This window comes from Chrysemys picta, chromosome 4, assembly GCF_011386835.1.
Source record: "Chrysemys picta bellii isolate R12L10 chromosome 4, ASM1138683v2, whole genome shotgun sequence".
In the NCBI taxonomy this organism is placed as follows: domain Eukaryota; kingdom Metazoa; phylum Chordata; order Testudines; family Emydidae; genus Chrysemys; species Chrysemys picta.
In genome coordinates, this window is record NC_088794.1 from 91,227,172 (window position 1) to 91,253,571 (window position 26,400).

The window sequence follows — 26,400 nt, forward strand, 5'->3', positions numbered from 1 at the left end:
GTGGTGGTGGTGATATTTCAGTGCATTCTTCAGTGACCAAGCGGGCTGCTGTTGTATATTTTCCTTTGGGATTTTGCATATTGGTTATTCAGTGCCTGATCTTGCCGTCATGGTCTTAAACTGCAAGTTTTGCTGTGGATTTCAGTTGAAGCAGGATCAGTCACTTAAGTTTCAGTTCAGCACAGCATCTAAGTTCATGTTTATGTCCCATTGATTTCAGTGGGATTTTAAATATATCCTTCAGTGCTTCACTCAGTGGGCTCATTAGTGAGTTACTTTGAATGCTATTAATGTCAGGATTAATACTTACTACACAATGTGGAAAAGCAAAAGAATGTAATTGACCAACCCTTTTGTCAGCCCTTCAGCTTGATGTGTTCTGTAATACACTTCTACCCCAATATAATACTGTCCTCGGGAGCCAAAAAAATCTTACCACGTTATAGGTGAAACTGTGTTGTATCGAACTTGCTTTGATCCGCTGGAGCGTGCAGCCCCTCTCCCCCCCGAGCACTCCTTTACCGCGTTATATCCGAATGTGTGTTATATTGGGTCGCGTTATATCTGGGTAGAGTGTAAATATTTTTGCTGGCTTGAGTTTTACCATGTAACGTCTCCTTGTTCTTCTTTCCAGGGTCTGTGCCTTACTCTACTGCTTCTTGCCATCTTTAAGAAGGCTTTACCAGCTCTTCCAATCTCCATAACCTTTGGGCTCGTTTTCTACTTTGCCACAGATAACTTGGTGCAGCCCTTTATGGACCAGCTAGCATTCCATCAGTTTTATATCTAGCACAGTTGAAGTTGATATTCTATGGACATTTATATTGACTCTAGAAAATCTGGGAGGAAAAAGGGATTTTTACTTGGTCCTCACATGACAGTGAAGTTCAATGCTCAAGATTTCTGGCCTGAATCATTGCAACTTCCTCCCATGTTTTCCTGAGCTACTGCACTGGGTACCATATGATTCTTCTGTGTAAAAAGGGTTTTTTCTCAATGGATGGACTAACTTGGATGCCATTATGTCATAAGCAATCTCTAAATGATAACATGTAATAAGGACCACCTGTGTAAAAGCTGCTAATGCTTCTACCAGCAACGTGAGCCCTGGGTATAGGTTGATATTTTCCCAACGCTGAAGGCACTCAGACTGCCATGAGGTTAAACAAAGGAAGTTAGCAAAGTTCTGTTTGATTTGACATGTAAACCATTTGAAGAGAGTCAATCCAATATAAACCTTTAAAGCAATGTTTTTCACCAGTTGAGTCCTGACCCCACTTTGGGTCATTAGGAAAAGGCCAGGTATTGCAACAATGGGACCGAAGGAGAAAGAAAATAGTCTCTCCTAAAGAGAGTTCCACCCCTTAATAGCCTCTGTGCCTAAGTGTGCTTGGTTTTGATAAGGCTAAAAGCTTATTTTCACACTGGAACAAGAGCCTGTACTCAAATTACTAACACTTTGCATTCTCAAGCACAGAGCGTGCATCCTGTACTACCGCTGCCAATTTCTAATGTAGCTACCAAGGCTTGGACTGAATAGTTTGGAACAAGTCAATCATGAGGTCCTAACATGGATCTTTGTAAAAGGTTGGAGGACTAATACTCTAAAAATTTTCTTTACTAAAATTACATGACAATTTCTGGATTTATTTTTGTCGTCTTGCTAATCTTTGCTAGAATAACAATTCAAACCCTGCCTTTAGATGGCAATTTGCCACACAGTACTGCATTGCTCTGAGTTCCCGTTCTCCCCCACTGGATCTTTGGGCATATGAAATAGGCAGACATTTGCAGCAGCATCTCCATCCAAAGCATTCCAGGATTTTAACCTTCTATTGTCAGGTGTAGAGAAATGGAGAGTTATTTTTAGTAACATTCTGCAGTTTCCTTCAAACCTTTCTCTCCAAAAACATATAGTTGAAAGGATCTGGATTACAGCAAATTAAAATGAAGGGCAATGTTTTTCCTAAGTAACAGTCAGTTGACTTCTCTGTTACATGTTAAGCTTTAGTATCAGCCATTCAAGCTTATTTCAGGCTAACACCTAACGCTGAGTGATTTTATTTTATGTAGTGTATTGATAAATTAATATTCATTAGTCAAGTGAGACATCACTTAGTGTTGCTTGGGAATAAAAAGTATGGCCTTTTTTCCCAGTTATAGTGAGGCGTGATGGAATACGAGATTGGAGAAACCTGGAGAAGCTTAAGAAGGGAGAAGAGAGTCCCAGAACAGCTGAAAGGAGGCCTATGGGTTGTTAGCCTTTATACAAAGTGAAAAATTGAAACTAAACTTAATAACCCCACCTTAATTTGTTTTGTTGTCATTCTTTATTTAAAACTACAATGATTTGGTGTTTGGTGAACATTTTTTAGAATGGGACATTTTTGGGAGGATGAGATTGGAGAAAAACGTTTTGTGTAAGCGAAGAGCCTGGTTTTGGTGCAGCTGAGCTCAATGAAGCATAGAGTGGATGGAAACGTTTGACTGTTGATGGCATTGCAGTTTATGTAAATTTAATATTGGGCACCTAATGGACAAAACCAGTATAAACAGAGCCTCTGAAGTAAACTTTTTCCCCTCCAGAAGGAGCTCAACTTCAGAAAACATGGAGTAGTAATAGGACTGAGACGTCATGCACGTTTTCAAGTTGTTGTTTGAGTACTGGGTAATATGTTGAGGTGTTTGCATTTGTGTTGCATACCAAGAAGGCTTTGCTTTCTTTAACTGCCTCATCTTTAATGTCCTTGGGAACTTCTACGTATTGCCCAGTGAAATCTCTACTAGCCACAGAATGTTGGCACCTGGAAATCAGGGCAGTTACATCAAATAAGGTGCGCACACACTTCTAATCTGAAAGTATTCGCATTCTAGGTAGTGGCTGCATTTGCCTGTTGAATTCATTATGGATAACATTAATAAAGTAACCACATCTTGGTACTCATTCTGGCTGTCTAGGTCAGAACTGCCTGTGTAATTGTAAGGACTAGTTCACTGTCCCAGATATTACTTGAGTGGAACTTCATTTAAAATTGGATTTTTAATACAAAGTTTTCTACAGTTTGAGTTTTCTTTACTGTTGTTACTTGATCCTCTCATCAGCATTAATCTCAGAGAAATTCAGCTGTGTTTTTTGTTTGTTTGTTTGTTTTTTTGTTTGTTTTTGGGCATTCTAACTATTGCTTGTTCTTTATATAGAAAAGGATTGCCAAAAGTTGGTACCACTATCATCTGTTTGTACATCTGAGCCAAGTCTCAGTTAACAGAGTTATTAGTAAAATGCAGAGGTTATCTTTTGTGAGAAATAGTCACTGCTGGAACTCTGACTCCCTTAACGCCCAATCTAATGCCTGTTGAAGTAAACAGGAACCTTTCTATTTACTTCACTGAGTGTTGGATCTGGCCCTTGAAGAACAACTCAGAATCCTCAAAACATTTAAATTGCCAGTCTTCCACTGCCTAAAATTCTGCCATCCTGGAGTTTTAATTTCTAGCTATGTTACAGAAGGTTGTGGTGGAGATTATACACCAATATAATAACATTAAGCCTTGAGTACACTTGCTAAAGCCAGGAAATGCAAAAGTAAGATTGAAACTCTCCTGAATTTGCCCTTTTACACCGAAGTACGGTAGCACATGTGCTGAATGCGATACTGTGATGCTAGACCACTTCTTAATTAACCCTTCTGGACCAAGTACTGAATAGTGTTCATTCTGCATTTCCTGGATTTGGAGTTTAATGCACAAGTATGAAGTTAAGTCCTGTCATAATTTCTCTTTTACCCTTCCATAAAAATACAAATCTAATTTGTTATTGGATTATTTCAATCTGGTCTACTTTGTATAATCCAGAGATTTCTGGTATATTTTATAGCTCTTTGAGGGGGTTATCGATTCCTAAATTAGAACACTATTGACAACACCTCAGTCTGCAGAAGCTCTTAGCTTTTATTGTGTTATCCCAGTAGCTGTGGATCTTTCTCCTCTGTGTTCCAAACATGTCTGTCACATTTGATTCACCAGTAATTGTTGTGGCTTCAAGACTAAATTCTGTCTTCTTTGATAGCTTCCCTACTTTTCAAACTTTCATAAGCGATTAGTCTTTTTTCGTGGCTACTCATCTGCAAAATGTCATAAACCAAAACATCAAGTTGTAAGAGTGCTTAAAAATGTCCGCTTGGATTTATACCATGTGTTTTCTTCCTCATTGCTTTTATTTTCGGATTTAGTCCAGAGCAGATAGGTATAACAGATATTTGTAAATAGGGAATTATTTTCATGGCTATACTGAATGCTGCTACTATAAATAACTGGAAGCTCCTGACTGTGGTGCATCTGCGTTCAGATGTAGTCAGTGTAGGGCGAGTCTGGAGGTCGAGGTGCTTGTGTAGAGCGCCATGTTCAAACTGTCCTGGGAGCAAATCCTGATTTGAAGCCAAATACTCAAGGGCTGAACTCTGCTGAAAGTGGCTAACCTCCTTGGAGTAAAAAGCAGACCATGCATTTGTTGTTTGGACTCTGGTACTGTACATGGCAACTGTTCTGCCATTACCACAGTGAGGGAGAATTATCCTGGACTACATTTGAGTGGAATTTCCGGACGGATGATGAAGTGTTAGGAAACTTCTCAAAACAAATAAATAAATAAAAGGGGGTAGGGGTGAACTGTTTTGACAGCTATGCTGTTGAGACCAGTATAATGAAGACTGTGGAACACGTCTGCACTATGGTAGTATCTTGTTTTACAGCATAAATTTGGTCATTGGGAATGCTGGAATATGAATTAGAATTGGATTATTTTACACTCAAGCATTTGCTGTTTTCTTTTTTACAGACACTGGTTTGTACATAATCTGAATTGAATGTGAATAAGTTTTTTAAACACCTTTCCAATCCTTGATAAAATACAGTTTTGATAGATTATTGCAAATTTTCCTTTGTCTAATCATTTAAAATAAAGAATGCATGGATCTTAACTTTGCTGATTGTCGTGGTTTCAATATGATTATATTAAACATTAAACTTCTATTGGAGGCCTAAACACTGCAGATTTTAGCTTCAGTATTTAAAGAACAAGAATCTTGTCTTAAAGAGATGTTTAAAAGCCTCTTATTTCCCAAAGGAATAATTTCTTCAAACTAGATTCCCATAAAAACACATTTTTAAAGCTTCCTTTCATATTAATTTGGAGAATCTGTCAAAACCAATTATAGGAACCCACATGAGACATAATTAAGGCGTGAAATAAGCGATATAAAATTGTTGAAATTCAGGATGTTTTATGCAGCAAAAATAATCGTAGTCAGGCAACATTTATGTAGGTCATTCGGGAAGAAATCCCCTCACAAACAGCATCTAAATGTACAACACTGAATACTGATTTCACAGCTGTAAGAGTGGGGGGAAAACCTTACACCCCTCAAACTGTAACATATCCATTTTATTCCTATTGAGTGATGCAAATTTAAGTCAATTTTACCACTGTTGTGTGGAAACTTAAGTTTCCTTTACTGGGATTTGTCCTGTCTCTGTTAAAATAGAAAATGGAACTCAAATTATGAACAGAACTCAGCAAATAATTTGTGATGAAATTAGCTGTGGTGGTATTGTTGAATTATCCACAAGCAATTTAAGACTTTCTCAAATGTAGCTGCTCAAGAATGGTTCAGTACATAATTTTGGTCTGTAGCTTGTTTGCATGGGTTTCATTGGAGTTCTCACAGCAGCCACTTGGTCTACAGCTAACACCTTCATTAACCAAGCACTATGAGGTGGATCTTCTGTCTTCTGCTGAGGCCTCCTTTGGCCTGAAGGTGCTGCAGGGGGTGGCCCAGAAATAAATACCAACTTTTGAGCAAGCTCACCAAAAGGAGTACTTCTTTCCTTCAGAACTTTGGTTTTTTATAACCCTCCCCACATCTGTTCACGGCTTGCTATTTCTCAGACATCCAGAATTGTAGGAGGAAAGTATTGGTAAGAAATTTTCTATTCTGTTTAACATATAAGAAATGTTCCGTTTTAAAAAACAAACTATTGGTACTATTTTTGTATGCTTCTGCCTATAAAGCCTGGTATCATAGTTACCATGAATCCAACCACATAAGGCCTGAGAGGGAGAAATTCTAGCTAATAACATTTCAGGGATGTTTTAAATAATGTCCCAGTTTTAAGGACTGATATCTTGGGGATCGTTCAAGGTTACATATAAATGCTCAGAGAGGCAGCACCTTCTCTAGAATGAAGACTTTGGACTTAATTCAGGCTGTTGGGTCTTTCTAAGAAGTATTGTCTTGCTGAAATGTGTATCTTTTTAAATACAGAACTGAGAATACTTGCTTTACCATTCTAAAATCTCAGGATTTGCAAAGTAAAATCCTAACAATTTATTCACCGCTTCACTTTGAGTCTCTTTTCTTACTCCCTTCCTCTTTAATATAATCACCTGGTCTGTGTAACATGAGATTACTCTGAATTGATGTTTGAGATTTTGCCATCCCTCCATTACCATGGAAAGGGCTGCTCTGCCTGCAATGGAGACATTGTTAGATTCTGAATTGCTGGGAAATTGCAACTGAGGCATGAGAGGTGACTGAATTAATTAGCAAAAGTTTAGGATCAAATTTTGATCTGCTGTAAGTGGCAGTAACTCCTCAGCTCAGAGCAGGGGACCATTTATCTTCATTGTTTGTAAAGTACTTGGTATATTGTGGGTGCTATAATAAATAAATACTAGCCTTCAGTAAGGCTACACCAAGTCTGAACTGGGGCCTTTACAATTTTTAAAACTGCATTCACATTTGGGTGATGCTTTTAATTTGTCTTCAGGTGGCATTAATAGATAATTCCTGTGTACTCTTGGTTTTTTAAGTGCAATTTTAGTCTGTAAACAATGTGAAAAGGGCAACATCTTACTCGACAGAACTTCCCCTTGTCAGAAGAGGAGATTCTGAATGCAAACTTCAGTGACTAAGCTGTTTACCCCTTTGATCGGGTTAGCACTAGCCACAACTAAGCACGGTTCCATGCTCATTGATGTGATGGCTGAAAACCAAGGAGAACACTCCTCAGAAGACAGCACAAGCTGAATTCTGTTGCTTCTCCAGTGTAATTGTTGCATACAAATTGTCATACCATATAGACCCGATGGTCCTTCTAGTCAGTGCCAGATGCTGCAGAGGACATTGCAAACAACTCCATCATGGAATAATCTGCCCCAAAGAGAAGTGTCCTAACTCCCTCAGTTAGTGTCTGTATTATCCCCTGAAGTACCAGGGCCCACTGCACAGGTATCAAATGTATTTGGCACACAGAGCCTAATCCCATTTTTTAATTATGGTCAGTGCACCAGGATATACATGTAAGATTACACCCTACCTTCAGTCCACAGCAAAACACCCACAGATGCCAATGGGAGGTTTGACAAAGATGGTGGTGTCTGGCCTTTATGTTGTAACTACATGTTTGGTTATTTATTCACTACCTTATTGTCACATTCAGTTTCAGCAAAGGGGACTTGTTCTCAACTCAGGACATGAAACAGGCACCACATGGAGGACAGAACTGAAACAGGAGCTGGTCTCTCAATGTAAAATATCTGGGGCAACTCCCACCAAATATTATTTACAGAGCTGTGATCAGAGCGCTATAATTAAGGATCCAACCACTGTTTCTATTCTCAGCATCAATTAACAGGGAGTTCCAAGTACAGGATGAAAATACATGTTAAAAAGAAAAAGTGTTACATTTTATAATAGGGTTTCTTTTTATAAAGTGAGTGTCAAGGCTTCGGGTAACTAGTACTGAATCCTGTAGGTGAGTCATAGATAAACTCCCAGTTATCTGCTAAGGTTTCAAAACTATTTTAAGGACTGTAGAACTTGGCCGTTGCCATAGCAGCAATAAATCCTTTAATCTCACTTCCTGTGGAGCTGAAGCTGTCATTTGATTATCTTCTTTGGGATCTTCAAGGCAGGTTATGCGAGAGAGGAGTAGAGCGACAACGGCATGAAGAAATATTACTGTCTTAAAGCTGCTGTCCAGTCTGATACCATTTGATGAGGATTTTCTGAAGCGAGGAGTCTACAAAGGGTTAATAGGAACACTGCCACTAGGAAAATAATGCAAAATGAACGTGATAGGACAGACCTCTCACTGCTATGACTATGTGAATCTACTAGACCCTTTTTGGAGGCAATATGGACTAGGGATTGGAGAACTAGACAGAGGAAAGAAACCGAAGTTTGCCAATAGCAGAGGTAGAAATAGAATCATCTTTGAGCAAATTGCTTCATCCTCTGTTTTGTTTTCCCTGTTTTATTTATATTGTAGTAGTGTCTGTAGACCCCAATCAGGGATTTAGGACTCATAAAAGCTTGGTAGACGTACAGAAAGATTCTCTCCCCTCAAGAGTTTACACTCAGTCTGTAAAGTGAATTTGAAATACCTCTTTGTGCAGTGCCTTGATATATTTGGATAAATGTACCCTCTAGCTGCAAAGTAGGGCATGCTTGTTTGTTTGTTTTAGATTACCACTTTGTGACTGCAGGGTCATCAGAAACCTGCCGAAAACTTTTCAAATTCTGCAAGGGGCAACACCATCTAAATCAGCATGGTTATAAAGCTGTCATAATTTGAAGGGGCGGGGAGGGGGATTAAATGTGACATTGAAACACTGCAAAATTCTGCACTGCCACCAGGAATGACTTTAAACCTACGAATCCAAGATTGAGGTAGTTTTCCTCCCAATTAGTAAGATTTGGCAGTTCTGGTTCTCAGCATAAGAACTGAGGCCTAGTCATTACTAGATCACTATAATTAGTTCCACTACAGTCTCCATGGAAGGCTGGAGTTAAGTAACCCACTGAGCGTTGTATGTGTAAGCCAATATGTTTTGTCTGCATCTGTATTCACTATATACCTCATTTCATTTTTGTGTTTTCTGAAGCCTGAGACAAGCCCCTGGCAGGATGCATGCTTTACCCGTACAAATAAAACCATTTGGTTTGCGTAAAGTGTTTCTCCAAAGTGGTGCTCGCTGGTTGACAAATACTAAATCCATAGCTGATCATCCCTCCACAGGGTTCTGATGACAGAGGTAACTTCACCTCTTACCTCATCTTTCCTCTTCCTTCTTTCCGGCTCTGTAGCCCCGACCAACTCTCTGTACTAAGTGGTGAGACTGTGACACTGGAGTTAGACCAGCCAATCGTTCTGTCCCTGTTGGTGGGATTGTGACATTAGTATGAAGTCAATCAGTTATCATCCAACCCTTTTCTTATTTCCTCCCCGAATGGATTTGCAAAGTGATAAAAGCATTTTAGCATTTCAGTCTCAAATATTTTATTAATCATAAAACATCTATTTGATAAGCTTTATTTGATGTCTTGCAGATCTGTAGAAAAATGTGATTTGTCTGATTACTCATTGATCTGACTTGGGGTTGCCAAACTCATGTTCCGGAGGGCTGCCAAGGGTCACACAGGCTGTGCCATGCCCAGGCAGTTGGCTGTCTTGTTACACATCCCTGCACTCAGGCTGAGAGGTCACACATCCAGGTAGGCCCTAGAAATGTCCTGTAATTGCTGCTGCCTGCCAGGGACCTCTAGTCTCCCTGTTTGGGCCACGCTGGGAAGCAGCAGCTGAGAGGAAGAAGTGGTGGTGGGAAGAGAAGATGAGGGGCACAACAATTGTAGGATAACTCTAATTCTTTAATTTTATATTTATCTTAAGTTTCCTTAAGGAAATATATATGTGTTGTCAGGGCCTCTCTTTACTAGCAAGTAGAAGGAAGGCCTTGAAAATAATGAGTTAAGAGGCCAGGCGGAATGAAGTAGGAAGGATGTCTGGTTCAAAAAATAACTTAATGAGATAAGGGGAAATTTCTAAGATGGCGGCCTCTGACATGGGGGTGACTGCAGATGGCTTTAAATAAGACAAAAGAAATCTGTCTTTAAATGAACCAACATGGCCCTTACCCACCCACACACCAGTGTTACCTCAGACGTTAGGGCCTATGTGAACCCAGGTGCAAAAACTGTTCATCAGGGAGGAGAAGCCTTGGGAAGAAAGGAGGTTGTAAATCTTATCTGGATTAAGACTGGAAATAAGGGTGAACTGTCTCAAATTGGTTTTTAGCGAAAGTTAATAATTGGCATCAGGGCCAGCCTTACGGGTGGGTGACAGCCTGGGGCACCGTGGTCAAGATGTAAGGAGAGGGGTTTGCCTGTTGTGTGAGGCCACAGAACGGGAGCTTGGGACTGGGGAGGGGGAGATGGGAGAGGCAGCGGGGACCCAAGGGGGATGGAGCCTGGGGAGGAGAGGCAGTGTTTGGGTGGGGGTCAGGGGCAATGGGTGGGAGGGCTGGAGGAGGTAGCAGGAGTCTGGGGGGATGAGTGGGGAGGCAGCGGGGGTCAAGGTGATCGCGGGGGGGCACCAAAATACAAGTTTGCCCAAGGTGCCATTTTCCCTAAGGCCTGCCCTGATTGGTGATGACATCATTTGTTTGTAAAAGGGTTATTAATTGACCAGTTCTTTTTGTCAGACTCTACCTAATCATGCTGGAATATGCCAAAATGAGATGGTCATCACTAGGTCTGGCCCATTTGTAAGTATACTGAACACATGCTTATGAATACTTTGTTTTTACTGTATTGGGTGTAGTGACTGTTTATTTTTAGGCTGTTAGACATGTTTAAGGCAGCTGCATAAAATACCATTTGGCCTTTGGATTTAATAAACTTGTGTTTGCTGATTTCCCATATAAATATTAATAATTCCAACCACAATGGCTGCAAGCTCCCTCAGACATTCCCACTTGGTTCCGGATGCCGAACACCCTGCTGCCCCCCCTATAACCTTAGGACATCCTCCTGCACTCACCTTTCTACCTAACTGCCTCTCCTTACACTTCCCAGAAGATACCATTGCACCCCCTTCCCTCCCATACTCAGCTGCCATAATTTGTGCAGCAACACATCCTACCCCCACCACTGCCTGGCACTATGTTGCCCAGAAAGTGAAATGTATGGTGTATACATATGAATATTTTCAGTGTCATCCACCTCTTTGTACAGTTGACTGAAATCTCTTATGGCACTCTGTCATGGGGGTGATGGTGAATGGGAGGTTTTTGGTTTTCCTCATGCTTTGAAGCCTTATGTAAATAAGGCATAGCCTCATGGAATATCTCATTTTATTTGCAAGGAAGGTGATAGTACAAAACTCTTCAGTCTGTTTTATTCTCAGTCAGGCAAGGATTCAAAAATTTGTAGGTCACAGCTATTCTCTCTCAGCTTGATGTCTGGGTGACCTTGTAGCTAGATCTTGAGACTTTGTCATCTTCTCCATGTGTTGTTAGGATGGGTTTAAGGCATTTGTTTTATTTTTCTAAGGACCTATCAATACCCAGGAGGGAGTTAATGTAATTGTGGTCACTTTTAGAACTGATTTCCACTATTCCATATTTGATTTCCCTAACATGCTAATTTTGAGACAAATCCATAAGTGCACTTAATGTCAACATTTTTTCCTTTGCCCAGCCATCTGATATAAAACCAATTCTGCAGTGTATTGATCTTCTGACTGGTGATTAGGTGAAGCATGGAGGGAAGTGCTGCTGCTTTCAATGATTTGCTGATTTATTTTGTAAACTTTTCTAATATTGTGTTTTCTAATGTAAGTAATTGTGGCCAGGGCTGTGGATGGGAACCCTTCAGTGTGGAGTTTGAGTTCAAAATAAATAAAATGTATAGCTGTACATGCAGCTGAACCTACAAAGGCTGCCTTGAATTTCACGAGATTGAAAAGTATCAAGGCAAACATACATATGTAGTGATATGGGAAATCAGCTACTCTCTGTTATACTTAGAAGTGATGATAGTGTATGCAAGGACCCAGTCATTGTCATCTTGCAGTGGCCCAATAATCCATCTACCATGGTATTCTGACTCCCAATATGATGATTGCATTAGCAATATGTATGTAAGCCCTATGGCCTGAAACTGTAGAGCAGTGGTTCTCAAACTTTCTTTCACATAGCAAGCCTCTGAATGTGACCCCTCCTACCCCTTATAAATTAAAAACACTTTTTAATATTTTTAACACATTATAAATGCTGGAGGCAAAGTGGGGTTGGGGCGGAGGCTGACAGCTCGCGACCCCACCCCATGTAATAACCTAGCAACCCCCCGAGGGGTCCCGATCCCCAGTTTGAGAACCCCTGCTCTAGAGCGCTTGGAGCTCATTACTGACACCTGTTGGTGAACAGGGAGAAGAATGACCCAGAGTTGCCTGAGAACTCCAGATGGGCAAAGGCTCCATAGGGTAGGGGGAGCAGGAGAACAACTGAAGGGGCCTGGCAGTTTGGGGCATTTTTGTTAAAATTCAGTTAAGTTTTGAGCTTGGGGTGCAATAAAATGCTATTCTCCCTGTTGGGAAATGAAAGAACAATAGAACAGCACCAAATGTGCCTGGGGCAGGGGGTCGCCATGGCCAAGATCGCAGTCAGGAACAGTTGGGTTAGGGAGGCTGGACAGGGTGAAAAGGAGAGAAGAGTGGAGTACCTGGCTGGTGGTAAGGACTTTGTAGAGCGTCTTATACTCCAGGGGTTCTCAACCTTTTTCTTTTTGAGGCCCCCTCAGCATGCTATAAAAACTCCACGGCTTACCTGTGCCGCCACAACTGTTTTTTCTGCATATAAAACCCAGGGCCAGGGTTAGGGGGTAGCAAACAGGGCAGTTGCTCAGGGCCCCATGCCACAGGGGCCTTGCAAAGCTAAGTTGTTCAGGCTTTGGCTTCCACCCAGGTGGTGGGGCTTCAGTTTTCTGCCCTGGGCCCCAGCAAGTCTAATGCCAGCCCTGCTTGGCAGACCCCCTGAAACCTGAGAAAGGCCCCCCAGGGGGCCCCAGACCTCTGATTGAGAACTACTTTTATACACCACAGCTCCTTCTGCAAATCAGCAATGAGCTGAGGCAGCATACAGAATACAGAGCTGAGGTAGCTTCAAGGTGGCGGGCTAAGGCAGCAGACAGTGCAGAGGCAGTGCTGAGACAGGTAACAGCACTGAGGTGGCTTGGGCTGAAGCCAGACAGCGCAACAGCTAAGGGACTCAGGTGTGGGCCTCCCTATCCAGCAATCAAAGCTGAAATCACTTTACCTGGGTCAGGTGGTAGAGTTCTTGGCACTGCACTGACAATACTTCCCTTAGAGGCTGGAGAAGGACCTGCCTGAATTTTGGACTGCCTGTCCTGGACAACAAACTGTGAGTGAGGGGGTGGGGAGAAGGAGAGAAGTGGCTAGAATAGTGGTTCTCAACCAGGCATCTTCAAGGGGGTACATTAACTCATCTAGATATTTGACTAGTTTTACAACAGGCTAGATAAAAAGCACTAGCAAAGTCAGCACAAACTAAAATTTCATACAGACAATGACTTGTTTAAACTTCTCTATATACTATACTCTGAAATGTAAGTACAATATTTATATTCTAAATGATTTATTTTATAATTATGAGATGGTAAAAATGAGACTAAGCAATTTTTCAGTCAGTGTGCTGTGACACTTCTGTATTTTTATGTCTGATTTTGAAAGCAAGTAGTTTTTAGGTGAGGTGAAACTTGGGGGTACGCAAGACAAATCAGACTCCTGAAAGTGGTACAGTAGTCTGGAAAGGTTGAGAGTCACTGGGCTAGAAGGTGTTAGCCACTCACAGCTGTAAGAGGAGGTTAAGACTTTTGCTCAGACACCCTGCAGAACATGGTTGATTTGTTAATAGCTGGCTTTCCCAAGTTCATTCTGTGTCTCCTTTTCCCCACCCCTAATAAAAAGATTTTGTTTTAAACCCCTGGACTTAATGCTTGCAGATTGGGAATTATTGCCTGTCATGGAGACCCAGGGGAGGTAATTTAGCTTCCCAGTTTTTTGGGGGGGGTTGTTTTCTGGTGTTTGTTTTCAATAGAAACCTCTAGAAAACTGTACCTGGCATGTTTTTGCTGCTGACAACACCTGACTTGACAGAAGGGTTACATATACAAAATCCAACTGGAAGGAAGTGGAAGGCATAAACCACTCATCCTAACTATGGAATACAGTGCTGCTACTTTTAAGAATTAAGGTTGTATGGGTGTCACCTTGGTGACCAGGGCCAGCTCCAGGCACCAGCTTGTCAAGCAGGTGCTTGGGGCGGCCACTCCGGAGAGGGGCAGCACGTCCAGCTATTCAGCGGCAATTTGGTGGGCGGTCCCTCACTTCCGCTCGGAGTGAAGGACCTCCCGCTGAATTGCTGCCGCAGATCGCGATCGCAGCTTTTTTTTTTTTGCGCGCTGCTTGGAGCAGCAAAAACCCTGGAGCCGGCCCTGCTGGTGACTTGGTTGATTACTGTTGTTTCTTGTGGTAGATAAGGGGGGTGAGTAGATGAGTAAGAAGGAAATGTGTGTGGATATATGGCTTTACTCCATATTTCCCAGGTTTTGTGTTTTGAGTTGGGTTGTGTTTGGCTTTAACATCCACTGTCATTAATGGGCTTTTTTTGTTTGGTTGGTTGTTTGCAAATTTAAATGTCTATTCTCAAGTTGCGCTCCCTGCAGTGTGGAGGAATTCCTGGAGGCAGTGTGAGGGAGCACATTGACTTATCCCATGGGTGTCTCCTGTGCTCCTTTGGAAGAGCCCAGAAACTAAAATGCCCAGGGTACAGTCACTCTAATGGAGATAAAAGGCCTTTGTGTCACCCTCTTCCAAGCACCCCTTAGCTCGACATACAGGTACATGTTAGGTGAGCTTGTGTGCCGCCCCCCCGCCCCATTGCCTTTGGGGCTGAAAAGGTAGTATGGCTGAGTGTACTGCTGCAGCCAGTAGTGGCAGTTCCCAACCAGTACGGAAAACCCCAAGAAGTCCCTTCCCTCAGCCTATGCTATTCCCCTATTCCCTGTAATTTTCTTGCTCCCCTTCTCCTGCCTCTCCACTAGTGTTGCCCATCTGTTGACATCTCTTTCTCAAACGTGCACTCTCCTGTGTGGCAGGGGTTGGTGGTCATTTAGGAGTTGGGGTCTTTGGATATAATGTGTCTAGAGCAGCCAATGAGTGGCTTAACTCAAGCCTTCTGATTTAGTCTGACCTTGATGTGACTAGACTAGCAGCCACTGGTTGTACGCTAGCCCCTTCTTTAATAATGAGATGGAAGCACTTTTTTGTACCAGTCCTCTCCCCAGAGCACTTGGGGATTAGGCACGACTGAAAAACAGTCTCAAAAATGCTTTGGACCATGCAATTGTTAACCTTTCCTCATCAACCAATCCTTGCAGCCCACTGATCATTTATGTTGCTCTTCTCTGAACACCCTCCAATTTGTCAGTCCCCTTCAGATAGTGAGATACCTAGAACTAAACACCAGGTCCCTGGAGCGGTTGTACTAGAGCAGGGGTTCTCAAACTTCATTGCACCATGACCCCCTTCTGATAACAAAAATTACTACATGATCCCAGGAGGGGGGATCCAAGCCTGAGCCAGCCCAAGCCCCACTGCCCCAGGGTAGGGAGGCCCAAAGCTAAAGCCCAAGGGGGTCTGTAACCTGAGCCTCAATGCCCCGGGCTGAAGTCCTCGGTCTTTGGTCCCGGGCGGTGGGGCTTGGGCTCTGGCCCTAGGTCCCAGCAAGTCTAAGCCAGTCCTGGTGACCCCATTAAAATGGGGGTGCGACCCACTTTGGGATCCCGACCCATAGTTTGAGAATTGCTGTACTAGAGCTTTAAAAGGAATGAGATTAATCTTGCTGATTCATGACATGAAGCCTGTAAGTGATGCAGCTCAGCACTGCTTGATTATTTTCCTCTGCCATACTGAATCCCAAACTCCTGTTGAAGTTGTGCTGTCCCATACCCGGGGGCGGCTCCAGGCACCAGTGCAGCAAGCACCTGCCTGGGGAGGCAAGCCATGGGAGGTGGCCTGCTGGTTGTTGTGAGGGCGGCCGTCAGGCTGCCTTCGGCGGCATGCCTGTGGGAGGTCCGCCGGTCCCGGGGCTTCCGCGGTAATTCGGCGGCGGGAACGCTGAAGGCGCGGCAGCGGCGGACCTCCCTCAGGCATGCCGCCGAATCCGCGTGGCCAGCAGACCGCTCCAGGCGTGCTGCCAAAAGCTGCCTGACTGCCGTGCTTGGGGCGGCAATAACCATAGAGCCGCCCCTGCCCATACCATTCCCCCACATGTTCTTTTCTGCACTGCTGCTAGTCAGTTCTCTCCCCCACTGAATAGTTGTGGTTTGAATTATTTCCCCCCAGGTACATTAGCCTGCATTTTTCTAAGAAGAATTTCCTTTTGTTGTGTTTTGCCCATGTCTCCAATTCCTCTCTAAGGGCCCGATTCAATACCTATTGAAGTCATGCCCGAAGTCCCATTGCATTATTTCTCTACCCTCTAGCGTATTTGTAGTTCCCTCCCAGTTTGGTATTGCCTGTGAGTTTCATGAACACACAGTTCACTTTTTCTTCCAGATCATCAGTGAAAACACAGAATAAGACCAGAACTAAACGTGATTCCTGCTTTTTTCCATTAGAAATACACACACATGCACGCATGCGCGCACACACACACCAATTTAATGTTACCATGGTCTTTCAGGAAGTTTTCAGTTCTCAAAACAGTGTCTGTATCCAAGTCAGTTTGAATGAGTTTTGAGAGTAAGATTGTGAGAGACAGCGTGTCACATGTTGTACTAAAGTCCAACTAAATTACCTCTCTACTGCCTTCTCTATGCATTGGTGTTGTAATTCTGTCTGCATTAAATTGTGTAGGGCTGCCGTGTGTACGTCTCAGTGCTGGCAGGGATAGTTCCTCACTAATGAAGACCTGCAGTTTTGTAATGCTGTTACATGTTCCAGCCTATTCCATTGCCATGCATGTCACGTGGGGTCTGGGCTGGAAGCCAGTGCAAATGTTTCTACAAGGACTTTAGGACATATATTTTAATTATGTTTATACTCCCCCACCCTCCTTGCCTTTTGTACATAGTTTTCCCTCTAGCCTTTACAAAGTGCTCCGGTCCACCTGTCAGTGCTAGTTTCTTGTATGACTGGCCCCTTTAACCTCCTGTCGTGAGAAGTTCCAAGGCTCTGGCTTGAAATACCAATACTGAACACAGTCAGGCCCTGGCACGATTCCATCACTGTCTTCAGCTTAAGCTGGCTTGGAAGGAGAGGAGCCACTCCCTGCGTGAGGCAGCTTTATTGTCTCTGCATAGTCAGAGCTCGGGGGAGGGGGAATGACTGCAGAATGAACACCTAAAACTTCCCAAGATTAGAGAGAGAATGTCCTGATCTGAGGCCAATGGATGGAGGGAGAAGGTCTCTGTGGGAACGATGGGTGCACACGGCCTGTCTCTTTCTAACTCAGGCTGGCATTTAACACGAACGGTAATGCCACAGAGACGATTTAAGGCTCCCTCTTAAGCAGACCAGTTGTCACTAAGGATACAAAATAAAATACAATACAAACTAAAAGTTGTGTACCAGAGCATAACTCGGCTGGGGTTGGGTATGATGGAAACAGTGTCTCTGTCTCGGCACACGTGCTCTGTTGGGTGAATGGGATTGTGCATGTCTGTGTGTGTAGATCACGTGTGACTAGAATGGGTGTGTACAGGCATGGACTGGAGTTATGTTACCAATCTTACAGGGGCTGCTTTTTGTCCTTACTTTGCAAAAGGTATCTTTGAGCCTGTCTCCTAGTTTCTGTGTAGACTAGGGTGACCAGACAGCAAGTGTGAAAAATCGGAATGGGGGTGGGGGGTAATAGGAGCCTATATAAGAAAAAGACCCAAAAATCGGGACTGTCCCTATAAAATCGGGACATCTGGTCACCCTAGTGTAGACTTTGACCAGACGTCCAGTATTAACCTACAGTGAGTTTCCTTCCTGTGGAATTGTATGTGACATCCCTGTTCTCAGGGTTAATGTCATTACACTGAATCCCAAGCAAATGAATTATCCTTATTATTTGGGCAAGTTTATTATTAAATTAACAGAATTTCCAGGGAAGTACCCATCACCCACCCACATCACCAAAGAGTGGGCAAAGCGCTCACAGGCTCCAGTGACTGATGGCATCAGCTCATTGCCTAGGGGAATCTGAGCAGTGTATGGGAAGATTGTTTTTGTGTCATTTGTGTGACTGGCATCATTGGCAAAGCTGAGGTAGCAGGGGGTGGGGGGTGGGATCAGTAGGAGATTAGGTTTAAGCTTCAGGATGGTGTGGAGGTGAGCAGGGTATTTTGTGCAAGAGTGAGAAGTTTAAACTTGATTCACTAGCTCCCCCTTACCCAGAGCAGAAATAGCTTGAATCTCCTCTTGCCTACGTGTGTTTTAAACCACTGTATGGCTCACTTCATTGGAGCTACTCCTGATTGACACTGGTGTCTGTCTTCAGGGTTGTTGTAGCCATGTTGGCCCCAGGATATGAGAGAGACAAGAAAGATAAGGTAATACCTTTTTTGGACCAACTTCTGCCAGTGGAAGGTGTGACGGGTGAGGCAGGCCATGCTCTTAGCAGGAGCTGAGGAGGGTGCTGACTTGCAGGAGGTTCAGCTGAGCAATAAGTGCAGTTAGTCTATGTGAGTGATGAGCACTGCAGAGAGCCCCTGTGTGAATCTCCATGGTGAGTGATGGGCGAGTCTGAGAGGCTGCATAGAGGGAGTGTTATTGGGCCTTTTTCTACACAGCACATATGTTACTGTTGTCAGCCCTTCAGCAGATTTCTACAGTGCAGTGAAAATAAGTAGATTAACACAGCAAAGAAGATTAGAGATGCTTTGGGGAAAGGAAAGGGGGAGGATGAGCAGAGGAGAGTATAAAAAGAGACAGCAGGCGTGTGAGTGCCAGGCTTCCTGGTGTGTGTTACTCAGGGTACCTGTCTTTGGCCCCTTCGGTTTCGGGATAGGCCAGCTGAACGGAACTGTACCAGGCACGATGTCGAAGGAGAAACTGGAGTCGCTGGTAAAAAACATGGAGATCATGCTGTCTGAGGTGGAGCAGCTGAAGATCCACTGCACTAAGCAGACAGAGGAGGTGAACCAGGTGGTGCAGGAGTTGCGCCGGGAGAACAAGGATCTGATGCAGAAGTACGAGCGCATCTGCCAGGATCTGAAGGAAGCCAAGGAGACCATTGCCCAGCTTCAGGATACAAAGTTTGCCTTTGAAGCGAAGGAACGGCAAGCACAGAAGCTCAACAGACAGCTGTGAAGCAATACAAAGGAGACGCATGAGATTTCCCAAGCAGACCTAAAACCAAACCAAAACCTTCTACCACTGGAACCGGAAAACACTGGGCTACGTTCTCCCCAGACGAAAGGGACATGGCGGGAAAAAGTCACCTATTTGTGGGGGTGAGATCTCAGAAAGAGAAGTGCAGCTTGGATTCTTTCCTATGGGGGCTCCTTAGTAATGATTGCATATTTTATCATTCTGGGAGAAGATCCCTGACCCCTATCCTGGATCATAGAGATCTAAATCATAGTTGTCGTGGGGACCACCAAAACCTGAGCATGGCACCATCACATCTGCCATGGAGTTCACACAGAGACAGAGCTGGGGGAAAGGAACTGGACCCACCTTGAGTTTGCTGGAGGGGACTGGACTGTGTGAATGCATAGAGGAAAGAGAGACAGCTCATCTTCTCATCACTCCACTTTGTTGCAGTGTATGCAGACTTTTCTGTGCTGGCATTAGGCTTCAATACAGTCAAGGCTTTCGCTTGAGGTATAAACTTTCTTACTGCCTGACTGAAATACGCTTGCAGAGGTGGCATTGTCTCAGCCTCACGGTTCCAAGCACAGGCTACTAAAGGCATGACTGGCCAGAGGATATTAATGCTATTACAGTCATTCTTGTCCTTTTCCCATTCCAAGCTGAAATGTAAAACTTTCAGGGATTTCTGTCTAAACTTCTATTTGTGTAGTCAGCTCATGATGATTTGGAGAGTTTGGTGTGTTAGAATTAAATCTTGGCTGACTTAAACACTTTTTAACTGAAGGGCTATGTTTTGACACCAGATTTACATTTATTAAGTCTCAGTAACTGTATATTAATGGACCAGGAATTAAAGGAAGAAAATAGAGGAGGAGGGGAGGTGGAAAGTACTGTCAGGAGACTGTTTTGCTTTCATTGTCTTTCTTATACTGTCTGTCTTGTCACCAGCACTGCAGTGGATGTTCAGTGCTGAATGTAGCTAAGAACAGGTGACTTTTGACCGTACCGTGAATAGCGGGAGGGGTAGAAGGTGGGAGTGTGCGTGGGAGAGGCTGGTTAGAGGAAACAGCCTCAGAGCTTAAACAGAATAGTTGGAGTGGTTCCAGGAGGATCTTTCTTCACATCAACTGTGCTATGATCGGCTTCCTTTTATCCTTCAAAACTTCTCTTTATTATTCTTTTGCAGCAAACTCAAACACACAGTGAGGGCCAAAGGGCAGGCGGAGAGTGGAAATTGAAAGGGAACACTAATTCTAAAACCCTCAACATCAAATCGTCACCTTTCATAGCCAGTGTGCAGCTGTTGGGTGTGTTTGTTTTTCCCAGACAATTAACTATCCTGTAAAATATTATAATCTTTGCTTTTGAAGGAATCGGTGTCACTTTTTGATCAACAGAACAAGCCCCTAGAGCACTGGTTCTTAACCCATGGCCCAATCAGCACACAGCTGCAGCCCATGTGACATCCTCAGAGCAGTACAGATAGTGTATATAGTGTGTGGATGCAGCCCACATAACACATAGAGAGCTACATATGTGGCTCACAATGGAAAATAGGTTGAGAGCCACTGATCTAGAGGCTCAGGACAATGGCTAATGCTGGGAGTCCTTAGAACCTGTGTCTGAAGAGAGAGGTTGAGTTGCTTGGTTGGCTGCTTTGACTTCCCAGTGAAAACCCTGTGTTGAAAGATGCAAAACCCCTCTAACACAGAGATTTTCAAAATGTGGGGGGTCCAGAGGAATTTTTTGGGGGAGAGGGAGCGGCGATGCCAGGGGGCTTGGGCCAGCCCCATGCAGGGGAGCTCTGGTGGGGGGAATATCCTCTACCCTCTCTCACCTAAGTTAGGGTTACCATATCTCATAAATAAAAAAAGAGGACCCTCCAAGGGCCATGGCCCCGCCCATTTCCCCACCCCTAGCCCCGCCCAACTCCGCCCCTTCCCCCACCCTAACTCCGCCCCCTCCTCCCTCCCACTCCCAGCCAGGGGGAAAGGGTTGCCCCAGTGCTACCAGCTTCACGGTTTGCTGGGCAGCCCCCAGACCCTGCGCCCCCGGCCGGCGCTTCCCCAGCGCAGCTGGAGCCTGGGAGGGGAAGCGCCCAGCCGGGGGCGCAGGGTCTGGAGGCTGCCCAGCAAACCGTGAAGCTGGTAGCGCTCGGGCTTTGGGCAGCCCCTATGCCTCCGGACCCTGCGCCCCCAGCCGGGCACTTCCCCTCCGGGGCTCCGGCAGCTCTGCGTATCTTACACTGTATAAGTTACACAGAGCCGAAGAGGAGCAGAGCCCCCGCAGCTGGAGGCTCTGCTCCTCTTAGGCTCTAAGAGCCGGGCTGCCCCAGCGCTACCGGCTTCGGGCAGCCCCCGTGCCTCCGGACCCTGCGCCGCCGGAGCCCGGGAGGGGAAGTGCCCGGCTGGGGGCACAGGGTCCGGAGGCAAGGGGGCTGCCCGAAGCCGGTAGCGTTCAGGCAGCCCGGCTCTTAAACAGAGCCGCCATTTTCCCGGACATGTTCGGCTTTTTGGCAATTCCCCCCGGACGGGGGTTTGACTGCCGAAAAGCCGGACATGTCCGGGAAAAAGAGGACGTATGGTAACCCTACCTAAGTGGGCCACCTAGCCTGTGGGTCAGTGTCAATGCTTCTGCACCCGTGCTAGCTCCATCCCCAGAGACTGTCACACACAGTCTCCCACCCTGAAAACCAGGGTTACCATACGTCCTCTTTTTCCCGGACATGTCCGGCTTTTCGGCAGTCAAACCCCCGTCCGGGGGGAATTGCCAAAAAGCCGAACACGTCCGGGAAAATGGCGGCTCTGCTCCTCCCCTGACTCTTCGGCTCTGTTTAAGAGCCGGGCTGCCCGAGCGCTATGGGCTTCAGGCAGCCCCCTTGCCTCCGGACCCCAGCCTCCGGCCGGGCACTTCCCCTCCCGGGCTCCGGCGACGCAGGGTCTGGAGGCACGGGGGCTGCCCGAAGCCGGTAGCGCTCGGGCAGCCCGGCTCTTAAACAGAGCCAAAGAGTCGGGGAGGAGCAGAGCCGCCGCGGCTGGAGGCTTTGCTCCTCTTCGGCTCTGTTTAAGAGCCGGGCTGCCCGAGCGCTACCGGCTTCGGGCAGCCCCCGTACCTCCTTACCCTGCGCCGCCGGAGCCCGGGAGGGGAAGTGCCCGGCTGGGGGCGCAGGGTCCGGAGGCATAGGGGCTTCCCAAAGCCCGAGCGCTACTGGCTTCACGGTTTGCCGGGCAGCCTCCAGACCCTGCGCCCCCGGCTGGGCGCTTCCCCTCCCGGGTTCCAGCTGCGCTGGGGAAGCACCGGCCGGGGGCGCAGGGTCTGGGGGCTGCCCGGCAAACCGTGAAGCCGGTAGCGCTGGGGCAGCCCTTTCCCGTGGCTGGCAGTGGGAGGGAGGGAGGGGCGGAGTTAGGGCGGGGCTAGGGGTGGGGAAATGGGTGGGGCCAGGGCCTGTGGAGGGTCCTCTTTTTTTTATTTATTAGATATGGTAACCCTATGAAAACAGAAGGCAGGTATTGGGGGTGGGGGCACAACCAAACATTGAAACTCAAAGTGGGGGGGGGAGGGGCTCAGCTAAAAAAGTTTGAAAACCACTGCTCTACCGCATCCCCATCCAGCACAAGTGATGCCAAGTGGAGTTCTGCCATTGGCTTTAAAGGGTGCAGAGTCAGGCCCAGAGTGAAGTTAGATGCATTTTTCTCCTCCAAGACAACCTCAGTTTTGGCCTGATCCAAAGCCCATTGAAGTCCAGAGAAGCTTTCTATTGATTTCAATGATCAGGCCTTCTGAGCAGAGTCACTGTGTCTGAACTGCAATCAATACACCTGGACTTTCATTCTACTTCACTATAAACAGATTTCACTCTGAGTTCAGTGTAAGCAGGATCTATTCCATAATAGTTTGTTCCATTTGAATCATCTGGGCCAGGGTTTAGCTTTAACTCTTCCGTTCTGGGTGGGGCAGACTAGAGTATTTGAAAAACACTTTGGAGATAAGAGATTTTTCCTTTAGTTTTAAAGTGTAACCTGAATAGAAATGTCTGGGCCTGACCCTGCATTCCTTGCAGTCCAATGGGAGTTTGCAGGGCACAAGAAACACAGGATCCAGAACTAAGTTTCTTATGTTTTGTTCTTATGAATCTTTTCACTTCAAATTAATTTCTAGCCCAAATCCACCTTTGCTTTGTTTTTCTACTTTTTTTAAACAATTAAAATGTAAACCAATAATAAAAAGGAAAACAAATGTTATATGTACAGCCATGGGAGCTTCTGTTCTGCGTAAGGTAATTTCTCATTTCCTTCATATCCATGCTGTGTCTGTGTGTGTTTACTAAAAGATAATTATTCCAGTTTCAACTCCATGGAACAACAAAGGGACCATGCAGATTCCTCAGTGTTCCTAGGTTAATCATTCTAAATGAGATTCTCTCTCTGGCTGCCAGGTTCACTCTATATTTAAATCCCTGACATCAGGAGGAAAAGGAAATTTCTATAAACCTGTGATCAGTTTCCTGGCAATTAAGAGAATTCTAAGGCCTTGTCTACACAGCCATTTTACAGCGCTGCAACTTTCTTGCTCGGGGTATGAAAAAACGCCCCTCTGAGCGCTGCAAGTTTCAGCGATGTAAAGTGGCAGTGTAGACAGCCCTGCTCCCAGCGCTAGTAGCCACTCCCCTTGTGGAGGTGGTGTTTTCGCTGGTGCTGCGACAACACAGCCACGTTAAAGTGCTGTCGCGGAAGTGCTTTAACATTGCTAGTGAAGATGTACCCTTAGTGTCTGTCTGTCTTTAGGAACAGGGCCAGCCCTAGACCAAATGGCACTCCAGGCCAGGAGCATCTTTGGTGCCACCCAACCCATTTGTTAAACTTTTGAATACCTTATTTTTTATTCCATTTGTAGCCAATTTAATGACTTTGATGAATGATTTGCATGTATGATTTCTCTCTTATATAAGATGATAAACTTGCACACTAGGATCTGTAAATCTAGGAGGAGGTTCGAGGAAAATGTGGAAACTACACGTTTCTACAAAGGTCCAGAACATTCTAGGAGGTTAGTGGGAAAAATGAATCCACACACAAAATATCTGAAACATTTTCCCTCAAATATTCCATTTTCCCTTTTGTCACTAACAACAAAAACAGTACTCTAACCTTGGCACTCCAGCAGTCGCCTGACCGTAAATCCTGCCCTGTTTAGGAATGGTGAAATGACTATAAATATCCTAAAACAGTGGTTTGGGATGTGAAATGTATCCCAATGCTTTAAAAACAAAAATGCAATTGAAAACATGCCCAGTGATCTTGGTCTTATCCTGATCTCTTGCTGGTATAACTCAGGAGTAGCTCCACTGATTTAAAACCAGCGTAAAGGAGATTAGAATTGGACTCTTGGTTTTTATATCCAAATCTTCAAATGTCCATCTCTAGCAGGTCACTTCCCCAACTCCACTCTATTTTGAGGTTTTGTTGTCAGAGAAACTCTCAGATGCAGAATAGTATCTTCTGTTAAAATGAGTTTGGAAGATTTTAATATAAAAGCAGCAAAGAGTCCTGTTGCACCTTATAGACTAACAGATGTATTGGAGCATGAGCTTTCGTGGGTGAATACCCACTTCATTGGATGCATTCACCCACGAAAGCTCATGCGCCAATACATCTGTTAGTCTATAAGGTGGCACCCGACTCTTTGCTGCTTTTACAGATCCAGACTAACACGGCTACCCCTCTGATATTTAATATAAAAATTATTCATACCTGTTTCTCCTCCTCTCTTTTACGGTAAGGACAAAAAGCTTGTGCTTCATTTTTCTCATCTCACCTGGCCTAGATGCTCCAGCAAGTCAGGATTTTAATCTCAACTGGTTGGAACTAGAGTCATAGAGTTTAAGGCCAGAAAGGACCACATCATCTAGCCTGACCTCCTGCATGTCAAAGGCCACCAATGGACCAAATGGACCAAAAATAATTAGAGTGACAGGCTGATCACTTACCTGGCAATGGAGAGGGGCAAGGGCAACTGCCTAATTCTATGAATACAAAAGGCCAGTTCATGTGCTGTCTCTCTGGGGAAATGCGGCACGGGAGTCAGAACCCAGCTGGCAGAAAGGGCCGGAGAAGGGGACAGAATCTGGCTCAAGGACACTAGAGCCCAGGCTGTGCTGAGCCTGAGCAGCAGCCAGAGAAGAAAGTAGTTCTACCCAATTCGGAGAGGTGTGCCTCTGCTGCTGCATGCGAGTCCTGCCGGCTACTACAGCTGACAGTTGAACCCATCGCCTTCCTAGTCTATAGGTGGCAGCTCTACCACATTAGTCAAGAGACTGGCCTCCTGTGGCCTGACCTAGTAGGTGGTAGGCTGAGATGATCTCTTTACATCTTATATCACCGCTCTTCCCTGGTGGTGCAGGCAGTGGCAGGGTGCTGACTGATTTCATTGGACTTCACTGAACTGTCTTGTCTTGATGTGCTTGAGTGAAGGATCTGAATGGGAATGAGAGCGGCACCTCCAGCTTCAGGCTCTGCACTGAGATTTTTACGCACAAGCCCATTCGTTTACTATTGATCAAGGTTGTATTTCGGGGGGGGGGGGTGTACCATAAGCGGATGTATGGGGATCCTGGGCTGGTAGCTCATGTCATTCAGCAGTCATCTTGCTGAGACTGAGTGTAGGACTTTGCCAGATGCTCCCAGCCCCTTGGGGGAATGAACGAACGAACGGGAGTATAGCTTTGTTTGGGAGCACTCACCCCTTGCATCTTAGCAGTAAGCCCAGAGCATCCATCCAGTACTGGCCTTCTCTACTCGGCCAGCAGCTCATGCATGGGGAAGAACTCCCAAGGGAAGTGGTGGGCTGGAATGAAAGCTCAGCATCCCCCCCTTACAGTCTCTTGCATCAAGAGGTGAAATAGCCCCAGCTGGTATCCACCTTGGGCAGGATGAGCTAGAATCCCCTATTCCCCACCTCTGCAAATGAAAAACAACCATATGAACATTTAGTTTTAAAAAATGCTGAGTGCCCAACAGCTTCTATTGAGATCAGTGGTCGCTCCTGGGTGTTGACAGTCAGGCAGGTGCCTAAATATGAATGTAGGAGCCTAACTTTAGACTCCTGTTTTGGGAATTGTTAGGCAGAATTCTTTGTTTCATTCCAAGCCTGTGTGTGTCGAAGACACTATAATAATAG

General features: G+C 45.1%; 2 protein-coding genes across 12 annotated transcripts in view; both read left to right on the plus strand.

Annotated features, from left to right (window-relative positions):
- The window catches only part of PSEN1 (presenilin 1), a 52,895-nt gene extending 47,919 nt beyond the window's left edge, over positions 1 to 4,976 (plus strand). For all 10 annotated transcript variants that reach the window (XM_005284592.3, XM_065593007.1, XM_005284591.5 and 7 more), the window contains one exon: positions 635 to 4,976. In XM_005284592.3, the coding sequence (XP_005284649.1) occupies positions 635 to 790 (156 nt within the window). In that variant the 3' untranslated portion in view covers positions 791 to 4,976. The remainder of the gene's footprint in view (positions 1 to 634) is intronic.
- Positions 4,977 to 9,438: 4,462 nt separating this feature from the next.
- The window catches only part of PAPLN (papilin, proteoglycan like sulfated glycoprotein), an 89,859-nt gene continuing 72,897 nt past the window's right edge, over positions 9,439 to 26,400 (plus strand). For both annotated transcript variants that reach the window (XM_065592977.1, XM_065592978.1), the window contains exons 1-2: positions 9,439 to 9,554; positions 10,541 to 10,603. In XM_065592977.1, coding sequence (XP_065449049.1) covers positions 10,577 to 10,603 — 27 coding nt within the window. In that variant the 5' untranslated portion in view covers positions 9,439 to 9,554; positions 10,541 to 10,576. The remainder of the gene's footprint in view (positions 9,555 to 10,540; positions 10,604 to 26,400) is intronic.